Source organism: Montipora foliosa, chromosome 10 (assembly GCF_036669935.1).
Source record: "Montipora foliosa isolate CH-2021 chromosome 10, ASM3666993v2, whole genome shotgun sequence".
Classification (NCBI taxonomy): Eukaryota; Metazoa; Cnidaria; class Anthozoa; order Scleractinia; family Acroporidae; genus Montipora; species Montipora foliosa.
Window position 1 is genome coordinate 34,525,202 of NC_090878.1, and position 11,447 is coordinate 34,536,648.

The following is an 11,447-nucleotide window of genomic DNA, read 5'->3' on the forward strand; positions in this document are numbered from 1 at the left end:
GTGGCTTCTGATTTTCTGTAGCACGTACCACAGGCAACCCAGTGTATGCTTCACAGAAGCATCTAGTTAATTCTAATTCTCGTGTCAACAATCCCGGGAATCGATCCCGCGGGTCGGACAGGCAAATAATGCTCTCAAGACTCACTGCAATTTTAACCTTCATTTTCTAAGACTTTTTCTCGTCTGCTTACGTCGTTAATGATGACTTTAATTTAACCTCTTACCGAGAATAAAACTCACTATCGTTAATTTTTAAAATTGAAAGAATGATGCATGTATTAACGTCATTAAGGTTCTTAAAAAAAACTGAACCATTACCCTGAGTAATGGTAAATAAATAAATCTCCAAGCAACCTTTATTTTTGTGAAAGAATTTCTGCATTATTTGAGCAACAAACAATAGCGAATGCGGTTTTACTGTTTCTTGCGCCAGAGGAAAATTAATTTTGCAACAAAAAAAAATCCTGCTTATTTTCTTTGGGCAACTAATGTACTTGAATCGTAGAGCAATGCATTGAATTGGTAAGTATTGTTTTCAGTCAAAATACTAGGTATTCGACGGTTAGTTTTTGCTTTATTTTAACAGCTTGTGTTATCGTTTCCCCGAAATTTACTTCTACCGGGATGTGGAAAACTGATTAAGAGAAATCAGAGTCTTTTACTCAAAACCTTCGAAAACGTTTTAGACCCAAAAAGCACTGAATTGGTCACAAAACGAAAATACGTTCATTCGGAAAAGCTGATTTGTGAACATGTTTCCAAGACCAGAAGGTCGATACGTTATAGTTTTGGTATTTCTTTGCCGCCCAAAAAAAGTAATAAGGTGAAATGGTTTTGCTTACAATGTGAGCGCAGATACAACAACCAATGTTGCATCCATATTTTTTCTGCAACTTTCACGCTTTCCTACCAAGCTATAGCTGGTTAAAGGCTACGTCGTGAACATTGTTCAAAGCGAAAGGCACAAATGAGGATGATGATCCCTGACATGTGATTCTTGTGAAGATTTTAAAACAAAATTGAAATTCAACGAGTACAATGAAGGAGAAAAGATTTTCAGCAAATACCGACGAGTAACGCAGTATCGTCTAAAGGGCTCCTGGTATCGAACAGCCTGCATGAGGAGCAACAGAGGTTTTCAACAAAAAAATGGCGATTGGGCATGGAGTTAATTGAAACCAAGTATTTTCTCCGTGCCAGGGTCGAGTTGTTGCAAGCAAAATTGTCAGTTTGTGATTGGCACATTCTCTTCTGCTCGTTCGCGACCTTAGTGACGTGCAGACGACAACTGAGGGAAAGTCTGAGGTTGACCAGGTGGGATGTTCAATTAGGATTGAAATTGAGAGAAGAGATCTCTGGATAATTTAAGCAATTGGTCCTTGTAGACACCTGAAAAATTCAGGTTGCTTCAACGGGATTCGAACTCACGACCTCTACGGTGCCCGTACAACGCTCCACCAAATGAGCTACGGAACCACACAGTTGGGAGCAGGTAAATTTGTTGGGTTCATAGTTCCTGTAAAAGGACGCGACGAATGTTCGCAGTGCTGGTAAATTTAGACGAAAGGGAGAAGTGATCCTTGTACTTACATTGGACTCAATTTCGTCTAAAACTCGCAGTTCGAACATGGCGCAGTGGTACATGAGAGCACTCGCCTCCCACCAATGTGGCCCGGGTTCGATTCCCAGACTCGGCGTCATATGTGGGTTGAGTTTGTTGGTTCTCTACTCTGCACCGAGAGGTTTTCTCCGGGTACTCCGGTTTCCCCTCTCCTCAAAAACCAACATTTGACTTGATTTGCTTTCCTTGTTAATTTCAGTTTACAGTGTGAGTCCCCAATTAGTGCTCCGGCGCTAGAACGACTAGACACTTAAAAGTTCCTTTCGTTTTCATCGAGTCCTTTCACAGGAACACATGAGCACATCTTTTGATGGTTTGGAATGTAAATACATGTGCAAATATTATTTTTGAACGTCCCTTTCGCGCAAATCAAGTTTATATTGGTGCTTATGAGAGCATATTGACCATAAAGACTGGAGGATCAGAAAATCAAGTTTATGTCCATTATTTCGGCGAATTACTCGGCTAACTCGGGCTTCACTCGGTCTTCCGAAGAGTTCTCTGACTCGCTTCGGGGGCCGATGGTTGTTGGATTCAAACAGAAGAAGAAGCCGGTTAGCTGAAGTATTTTAGATTAGCACTGTCAAAATTTAGCGGGCAGGGCTAAGCATCAGCCGTAAATGCTGTGCCATCGTTCATCTACCGCCATGAAAGTGTCGTTCAACTTCTTAAGTTAGATTGAGCCGATTTTTTTTTCTTTGTCACTTTGTCAAGTTTCATTTGTAGCAGCAGCTTAGTGCTGATAGTTTTTCTGTGACCGAGTGTGTCAGCTTCTTATTCCGTTTTCATTTTATGTGTAAAGTAGAGCTAATCATACATCAGTTAAGTGCATGAGATCGAGGTTGAAGTGCGCCAGATAATAAAGAAATGTTCCAACATGGCGGCCAAAATGTGAGGTACCCACGTGACTGATTTCGAAAAACGACATGATTAGTACACGGTTCTCTTTGGTCAAATGCAATATCCTAACCCAGTGACATTCACATATCCCCAGGGCAGGACTAGTGTTTTCCTGTCAAAAACTTCATTTTGCGCATGCGTTTCCACAGGCAGCCCAGACTCGTAGGGTAAGAAATTATAAGGATTTGTATGGGAATCTCGATATCAAACTGAAAAAGATATTTACACGCAAAAGTTCGCAATAAAAAAGCTGTACTTAACTGTCGTGGTGACTTTCTCGGTTTTTGTGTGGTTATTTGCTTGATTGAAAGCGATTTAAGCGACTTTTCAAATTCCCGGGTTGTCACTCGTACCTAAATAAAGGAAAAGGCTGCAAAGTAATTTTAAGCTTCCCTCACATCTTGCCAATAAAATCACACTTCTCCGGCATCAGTCACCCTAAGACTCCGGCGATGGCCACACGGATAAATTTACTTCTCCTTAACCAAGTTTCGAGGTCCAGCGAGCACCCATTGCTTAGAAACAGCGAAAAGTATTCAATTTTTCAAAATCCTTCGAGGCTCGCTTACAACGAATTTTGACACGGCTGGTCAACCGTTCACTTAGTTGCTCTCACCGTATCGAGGCTCAAGTTAACGGTTGACCAGCCGCGTAGCGTTTCCAGAATTTACCGAAAGCAAAAAACAGTCCGCTCAAAATAATCTAACATTAGATACTAATTGCTCTAACATGTTAACAACTGAAATGTTGCCAAAGTGATATATTGTGTTCGACCTTAGGAGACCGCATGATGCTCGCCATCGTGGACTGGTTGACCACTCACCTCGAATTCATGCGAGCCCATGTAGCAGCCAACTACAATTGTCCAGCGAATGGATCCAATTGCGCAATTTCGTTCTACTATTCGTTTTGACCATCGCCGTTGTATCAAGTCCATTACCAAAATGTTAAGCTATTAAACCTTCTCAGTTGTTGCCTTCAACTTTTCAACTGGTTTATGGCAGTGCCAGAAAGCACTTCAAAAGTTCACTTTCGCTGAATATTTCTGGGCAATCAGTACAATGAAAAATACGATTTTACCGTAGAGGTCGAATGTTCTGCTAATGAAGCAATGGAGGACGTTTTCCGTGTTTAGATGAGGCTATGGAAACACGGAAAAAAGTCCTCTATTGCTTTTATAAATATTTCTCAGAAATAATTCGATAAATTAAGAAAAATGCTGGTTCTTTTACTTCTAGATTGAAACAGATTTTCTTGATACACGCTCATATTTCCTACCAGCCAATCAAAACGCGCGTCGGCCAACGCATAGCCAATCAAAATTCGTGTGATGTCACAGCCTTGTTTCCACACTCTCATCTAAACACAGCTATTCACCAATGAGAGTGAGCGTACTATCCTAATTATTTTATTATTGAGAAATAGATTCCATGTTACCGTGCATCTATCCGGTAATATCAAAGATGACGTCAAAACGTGGTAAGAGCAAAAAAGTCCCACACGAGGCGAAGCCGAGTCACTGAAAAGCCGTGTAGCTCAAAAGAAGCCGGGAAACAGGGCATTATAAAGCTTCTTATACAATCTATGATTATAAGTGGTTTGTTATGTATTCTTGTTTCATAGAGCTGGAGTTGGTATCAACATGACAAAGAATTGCACATTGAAATATCTACTTTTCTTCTCCTGTATACTTGTGGCAATCTCAGTTTGTGTGTTTATAATGAATGTGCAACAACAAAAGGAGCCTCGGATTTTGAAACGCATGGAGACAGGAGATTTCGCTTATAGACAGCTATCATCAGAGAACACAGAGGGAATGGATCTGACCAATAAAAGTTATGATAAGAAAATTGACACTTCAGATAATATTGGCAAAGTGGAAGCACGTCGCAGCTTACTAATCTTTGGTGAAGATCGCTCTGGAACAACCTTTACAACTGCAATCTTTGCACAAGATCCTAAAATCTTCTTGGTTTATGAGCCATTGTGGATTACACAGGATTTCAAATTTCGTAAGGCAGGTTTTAACTGCTCGAATTGTGAACTCGAAGTTGTAAATGCAATTGTTAGCTGCAAATTTTCTCGATATCACTCAGTATCAGCGGGTTTTTTGCCACAGGTTGAAAACTCCTGGACAGCGGCGTCTCCTATAAATATTTTTAAAACAAAACCGTTTTGCAATTTAAGCAGTCAAAGTGAAGTTAACTGTTCCAAAATGCTTAAAAATCCCAATTTTGTAGATCGTATTTGCAAGGAAAAGTTCAAACACAGCGTCGTTAAGGTTTCGCCTTTTCGACTTCCTAGACAAAAACTGGCTGATCTGGTTCCACAGGTTTTACTTGAAAATCCAGAAACCGAAGTACGCATATTGCATCTGCTTCGGGATCCGAGAGGAATTATCAATTCACGGATTGATATCGAATGGATACCAGAATATCCACATAGATCGCTAGTTGGGAACGCAAGAAAGCTTTGTGATGCAATGTTGAGTGATTTAGAGCATGTGGAAAGGACGTTGGAAAAATTTAACCTGACTCGACGATACAAATCTGTCCGGTACTCACAGCTGGCGGAGGACCCAGTTGGAACCGCAAAAGATATTTATAAGTTCGCTGGATTTGAATTTCCTCCTGTAGTGGAAGAATGGATAATACGAAGCACAACACCGAGCAAAAAGCAATTGAAGAAAGAGCTGGGAAATCCATATTCCACAGTAAGAAATGCTACAGGAAATGCTTATAAGTGGCGAAATGATAACTTATTTCCAAGAAATCAAGCCATTGAAAGAGAATGTAGGCCTTTGATGAATCGACTGGGCTTGAAGGAAGTTCCTCAACCACTCCAGAAAAAGCCAAAGAGAATTTTAAACAATACAGACTCGGGTCTAGAAGACGTTCAGACTATGCACTCATGAAGACGAAGTAAGAATTTTAATGTTCCTTCCAAGACAAGACAACATCGGATTTCCATGTATCAGGGACACCCAAGGAGAATATAGTTCAAAACCACATAAACATAGCATTGTTAAACGTACTCTGGTCTTAACGGTAGATATAGGCATATTTTTATCCCCTGAAAATTTTTATCTGTTCGGGTCTCCCAGCTGAAATTCTAGTGCATGATCCAAAAATTATAGGGATCAAAACTTACCCGAAACTCGAAAATTTCAGCCAGAAAAAAGGCTCCCGAAAATTCTAGGTGACCTTTTTAGGGTAAAAATCCGTTAAACATGGGCAATTGTACCATTTTTTATTCGATCGAAAATCCTAGGGCAGGCCGGCAAGCAAGAATTTTACAACAAATGTTCCGAAAATTCTAGATCTCAAATCATCTTTCGAACAGATATTTTCCGAAAATTGACTTTGCTTGCCACTGATGTATTCATCAATGCATTGATTGGACTAACAACTTGAAGCAACATCAATAGTGACTGGCTCCATTGCGTTTTCCCGCGCTTACACATTCTCATCCAATCAGAGGTTGAAATAAAACCAATATCGACTGGCTCCATTGCATTCTCCTGCGCTGAGAGCCGGTTTCATGTATTTCAGTACAGGCTTTGCGTTATGATTGGCGTGTTGTATCATTTGCTTCTATTGCGGCTGCTCAAAGTAATGACATTGATTTTTGTCTTAGGACTCTCAATTGAAAACTACTCTAATTGAGGGCGAACTAAGGCAACGTCAATTTTCTACATTTACAAATGGTTTTAACCCTTTCAGCCCCGATAGTGCCAAATGGCACTTATAGATTTTACTCTGTCTAACGCCAGACGATTTTACTCGTCAATGGGGAACCCCTCGGGGCTTAAAGGGTTAAGCTAACAGCGTGAAAAAACTATGTCCCCGTTTAACCCTTTCAGCCCCGATAGTGCCAAATGGCACTTATAGATTTTACTCTGTCTAACGCCAGACGATTTTACTCGTCAATGGGGAACCCCTCGGGGCTTAAAGGGTTAAGCTAACAGCGTGAAAAAACTATGTCCCCGTTTAACCCTTTCAGCCCCGATAGTGCCAAATGGCACTTATAGATTTTACTCTGTCTAACGCCAGACGATTTTACTCGTCAATGGGGAACCCCTCGGGGCTTAAAGGGTTAAACCGAAGGCAACGTTTTTCAATTAAATTGGGTCGTCCGGGTGAGTGTAGTCCTGACTGAGTGTTGCGACACTTGAGCTGAGTTCCGACAACCTGAACGGAAGTCAGCTTCAGAGTCAAGTGATGACTGTGGATCACACAAGTACTGTAGGGTTTGAGTTGATAGTTAGCATAAACGTGATGTCATTGGTGATCAGTCAGGTGAGAAGTGACGTTATCAGCTTTAATAACCTCAACCTCGTTGCCAGGGTCTCTATCTCCCGCTCCAGGAAAAACGAAGAAGAGAGACCCTGGGAACGAGGTTGGTGTAGACCCTTTGACAGTGATTGGTGTGTTTCGATCCGTCCTAACTCAGGAACGATGGATCGGGGGGAAGGGGGAGGGGGGGGGGGGGGGCCTTAGGTTCCCCACTTTTTCAAGGATGTCATTTTATTTTGTTCATATGAGGTACGTATGAAGAAATATAGACGACGAAAAAGAAAACATAAAAAGTCCGGTTCCGCAGCCTTTATTAAATTTAGTTACTGTTTTTGAAAGTTATTGTTGTCATCCCAGAGTCATTTTTAAGCAAGGGATCGTATCTCATATCGTTTTTACTGAATAGTAAACTACTGCCGTTAAAGTTAATTCAATCAACCAATCAATTAATCAATCGATCAATCAATCAACTTTATTTAAAACACGGTAAATGTCTCAGCAAGCTGGTTTTCAGACCTGCCGTGTAAGAATTACACGATATAAATGTTACAAATTACAAGAATTACAAGATATAAATGTTAAAACGACTAGTAAACTAGGTATAACTTAGCGCTAAAAATTATTTAATGTCAAGGAAAATTAAACAATAGTAATAATTAGTAACAATCATAATATACTACATAATAATACGAAACAAGCAACGAAAAAACGTGCTCTAGCTATCAATGTAAAATGTGTCCTAGGATATCGCACGTTTAAAGCTTGCAAGATCCTTATCTCATGTATTTGATTTGACAGTTGGTCCAAGCCATTGCACCTCGATAAGAGAAAGACCGTTTAAGAAAATTCGTTTTAGGTAGCGGTAATGGGAGGTCATCAAACCCCTCAAGTTATAATTGTGAACTTCACAGGTTCTATGATAAATACTCCTGAAGATACGTCGAACAATTATTATTGAATACTCTAAACATCGTAATCAACAAGTGCCTTTTCTCTCTTTCTTCTAACTTAGACCACTCTAGAGAATTTAGTAATAATCCGTTCTGCTCTATTTTGTAACTTTTGTAATCTGTCAGCACGTATTTTGGAGCAGTCATTCCATACAACATCACAATAATTATGTAAAACACAAAACGAGAAACTCCTGTGCTGCATAATATTAATTCAGCCACGTACACACGCATTGCGTTCTTAAACTATTGAGTCTTTAACGACATTTTCTCCTTGACCCAGCTCTCTCAAGATTTTTAAGTTAGTAATGGCACACCAATAAATAAGAAAATTCCAGTTAAAATAAACAGGTGTCTTTTTTAAATCAGAACTTAAAACTTTGGTCGCTTAGTGTTTAGATAACATAGTTTTGAAATCTAAAGAAACACTTTAAGGATGGAGTTGATCAAAGCTCTGCTGCTGCGGTCTGCGCTCACCCCTCCCTCCTTTTCTATTTGCTCTTTTATGCAAACTTCCTTCAGTGCTTTAAGTGACCAATTTTATGTTTTGCTTGATTACTCGGGATACCTAAAGGTATAACGAGTATTAAAATGGGTTTGAAAACAGGAAGTGCATAAAAATGCATGATAGAATTAGGATGCTGGGATTTCATCGGTTAAAAGCTATGCACAATGACCCCCAGGGAGAGGTGAAAGGTTGTAATTGAAAATACAAACATCTTCCAGATACAAAACAAACTTGTGAACACATGACCTAATACCTGGCAAAGGGTAAACATGACGAAAATAGAAGCAAAGGAAAGGATTCTAAATAAGAAATATTTACACCTCATTTGGATACATGTATATTGGGATAAACTGACTAAAACTTTAAATTAATTTGTTGCAAAATCCATGACATTGTTATCTCTATCTTTGTTAATTGGTATTGTAGCCATACGCGTCAAAATAAATTGAGTTATTGGGTAATTACTCGGAATACCTGAAAGGTATCGGTTGACTATGCTCGGTGCCACAAAATGGACAATAGAATTTCCTTGGCTAAAAGCAATTCATTTGATCCCTTCGAACAATACATTTCACATTTTCCAACAACACAAAAATGACAGCCGTGGTGTTGAGTGTTGATGGAGGAGATTCCTGTGCACACGAGGCTTCAAACAGCCTCAATTCTTAGAGTTCCACGAAAATCCGTATTTATAACATGTGGTGGGGCAACCAAAGTGATGGGAGACATGTTGGGGTTTCAGTGTGAAGCTTTTAATGACATTCACCAATTTAGAAACTCAAGCCCATGTTTTGAGTGAAAGCTCAACAACAGCTAAAGATTGAAAATGCTGGATTCAGTCTTCTGGAAATCAACAAGATAGTTAATCTAAATCTTGCATGTTGACAGCATGATGAAATCGTCAGGACAGAACTCCCAGCAGCGGTATGTTGGAAATGCCTGAAATTTCTTTTCTTTCTGCTTTTTTTTGCACGAGCACCATCGGCGGGTGTTACTTTTTCAACTGTTTCACGGTCTTCATGTTTATATAGCTACCTATAGAGGGAGGCGACTGCATTATTCACAACACTGTTAATTTCAAAACTATGCAGCTGCTTCAGTGCCAGTGTAGCTGGTAAAAGGAGGGATAAATTTTACTTAGCCACATTAATTACAAATGGTTTTCACAAGTTTTCTCTCTCGCTACGCCAGTGTTTCACTCTCCCTTGGCTCACTGGTTTCACTTTGTATGTCACCCTTGCATTGTGTAGATTCATGTTATTTCCGAGCCGACAACCTGTACCAAATCAAACTAATTCTTTTGCTTGGTGACCTATTGATTTTATTTCTAAACACTAAGCGATGTTCACTAATGCGTTATCCGTTGTCGTGAGCCCTCCAGATTTCAATTGGCTGCAGAAATATTCACTTCTTTTGTTCCTACTTAGGAAATCCGAACATCGCTTTAGCCCATTCAATCCTTGTAGTTTGTTTCTAACTCTCCCAAAATGTATCACCTTGCTTCTGCGTAACATGGTGTTCCGAGTAAACGCTATGAAGAGCGTCTTGTTTGTTTGCCATTTCCTAGTCACTGAATTTGAGTAAATTTTGTAACACAGCGCCTTCAAGCCACACGTGCAACGAACCATGTCAACTTACAGCTACTCATTAGGGACCTTAAACAAAGATGACGACAACGGCTAAGAACGACGTGGATATTTAGAGAGAAAATCGAACATTCATGGTCAGGTGCTCTCGTCCTTCACATGACCTCAAAATTGATCATTTCACGTTGTTGTCAAGACCAGAACAGCAAAGAAAATTAAGGTATCAAAACGTAAAACGAATGTGCAGGGATTGAAGAACTATTGCTTTTGCTATTTAAACCTATTGTTTTGTGGCGTTCTCGTAGCCATTGTCATTGTCCTTGCTTAAGGTCTCTACCACTACCGAACTGCGGACCGCTGTGGCAGTCGATCCATTTCACTCCCTGTCCTTACTTATCAACTAGACAACTACGGACTGCGGTGGCAGTCTATTATTTTAAGTACTGCAACTTGGCGGTGAATGGGTGCTCTAGAATTGCTCCTTAAGACATTATGTTTCAATCATTCCCTGTGACGTCAAAACCCCAAGATTCTAATAATTAAACACACATTATACATAACTATGATTCATCCTTCCATCCACAAGAGAGCCACAGTTACTTAACATAAAATCATTGAAACGCATATCATTCCGCTTTGTTCAATGACGCCAGATTAGACGATTCGTTTAATAACATTACGATCACCCGAAACAGAAGTCACAATCGTACAATGCTTCGTTGCACACTAGATCAGTCTTTGGTTTCTGTGCATTTGTTGACTTTTGGCTTCGCTAGTTGATAAAAGAACTATGTTGCTTCAAATGAGGGTTTGTAATCTGTACTTGTCTTACCGAAAGAATTTCTAACTCACTTGCCTTCTGGAGCCGGGAACGGGGGATTGTGTATCACAGCACCTGCCATCTTGAAGCGAAATGAGATGGATTGTTTGCCCAACCCTAAAAACGTGAGCTTCAGTCGTTTCTTTCCAACGCACCGTGTTGCATCGATATATCTTTATGGTTCTCTTACTGGAATGCACTTGAAAAAGAGAATCTTTTTTAACGCTGTCTCCGGAACACTCCTTTAGCTTGTGGAGGCCGCCATTATGAAAACCGTCCCAGACTCGCTCCAATGCAATTCGGGCACACTGCATGATCAATATATAGACTATCTATATTCTGATGGGGCAAACCGCAAACGGAAAAAATCGCTGATTTGTTTTCTTCCTCCTTTCTCTTTGACATTTACTTCGGCCCCTTAATATATCTATTTAGTATAATTTTCAGCGGTGAATATTTAACAATTATTCGCCGAAGGCGAAGTGACTATCGGTGAATATTCACCGAGACGAAGTCATATATTCACCGATAATCACTGAGCCTGAGGCGAATAATTGTTTTAGTATAAATACACAGGTGATTATTTTAAAAAAGAGAAAAAAAAACCTTTGAACGCGAAATCATCTTCACTTACAGTGACAAAACGACTACTGGCAGCCATTTTGTCCGTCGAGGTGATTATCGGCTGATAATCCGGATAGCGAGCCAATGAGAGCGCGCGATTTTGTATAATCACCTGTGCATTTATACTGAGAGAATTTAGTGTC

At 39.9% G+C, this 11,447-nt stretch overlaps 2 protein-coding genes across 4 annotated transcripts in view; one reads left to right on the forward strand and one right to left on the reverse strand.

The window, feature by feature from the left end:
* Nucleotides 1-10,952, reverse strand: part of LOC137973150 (calcium homeostasis endoplasmic reticulum protein-like) — a 58,350-nt gene extending 47,398 nt beyond the window's left edge. The window contains exon 1 of the mRNA XM_068819905.1: nucleotides 10,717-10,952. Within this exon, the coding sequence (XP_068676006.1) occupies nucleotides 10,717-10,762 (46 nt within the window). The 5' untranslated portion in view covers nucleotides 10,763-10,952. The remainder of the gene's footprint in view (nucleotides 1-10,716) is intronic.
* Nucleotides 401-5,539, forward strand: LOC137973151 (carbohydrate sulfotransferase 3-like). Of its 3 annotated transcripts, none has more exons than XM_068819909.1 (3): nucleotides 401-522; nucleotides 1,386-1,492; nucleotides 4,145-5,539. In XM_068819909.1, exon 3 carries the CDS (start codon nucleotides 4,164-4,166, stop codon nucleotides 5,433-5,435), a length of 1,272 nt encoding a protein of 423 aa, XP_068676010.1. In that variant the 5' UTR covers nucleotides 401-522; nucleotides 1,386-1,492; nucleotides 4,145-4,163; the 3' UTR covers nucleotides 5,436-5,539. The 3 variants fall into 3 exon arrangements, with proteins under 3 accessions (XP_068676010.1, XP_068676007.1, XP_068676009.1); XM_068819908.1 differs by having other exon boundaries at nucleotides 412-522; nucleotides 1,201-1,492; XM_068819906.1 differs by lacking the exon at nucleotides 1,386-1,492 and having other exon boundaries at nucleotides 402-522.
* Nucleotides 10,953-11,447: the final 495 nt, after the last annotated feature.

Bases quoted from the DNA above. Each gene is read 5' to 3' on its own strand.
- LOC137973151 (XM_068819909.1), top strand. From the start codon at position 4,164: ATGACAAAGAATTGCACATTGAAATATCTACTTTTCTTCTCCTGTATA.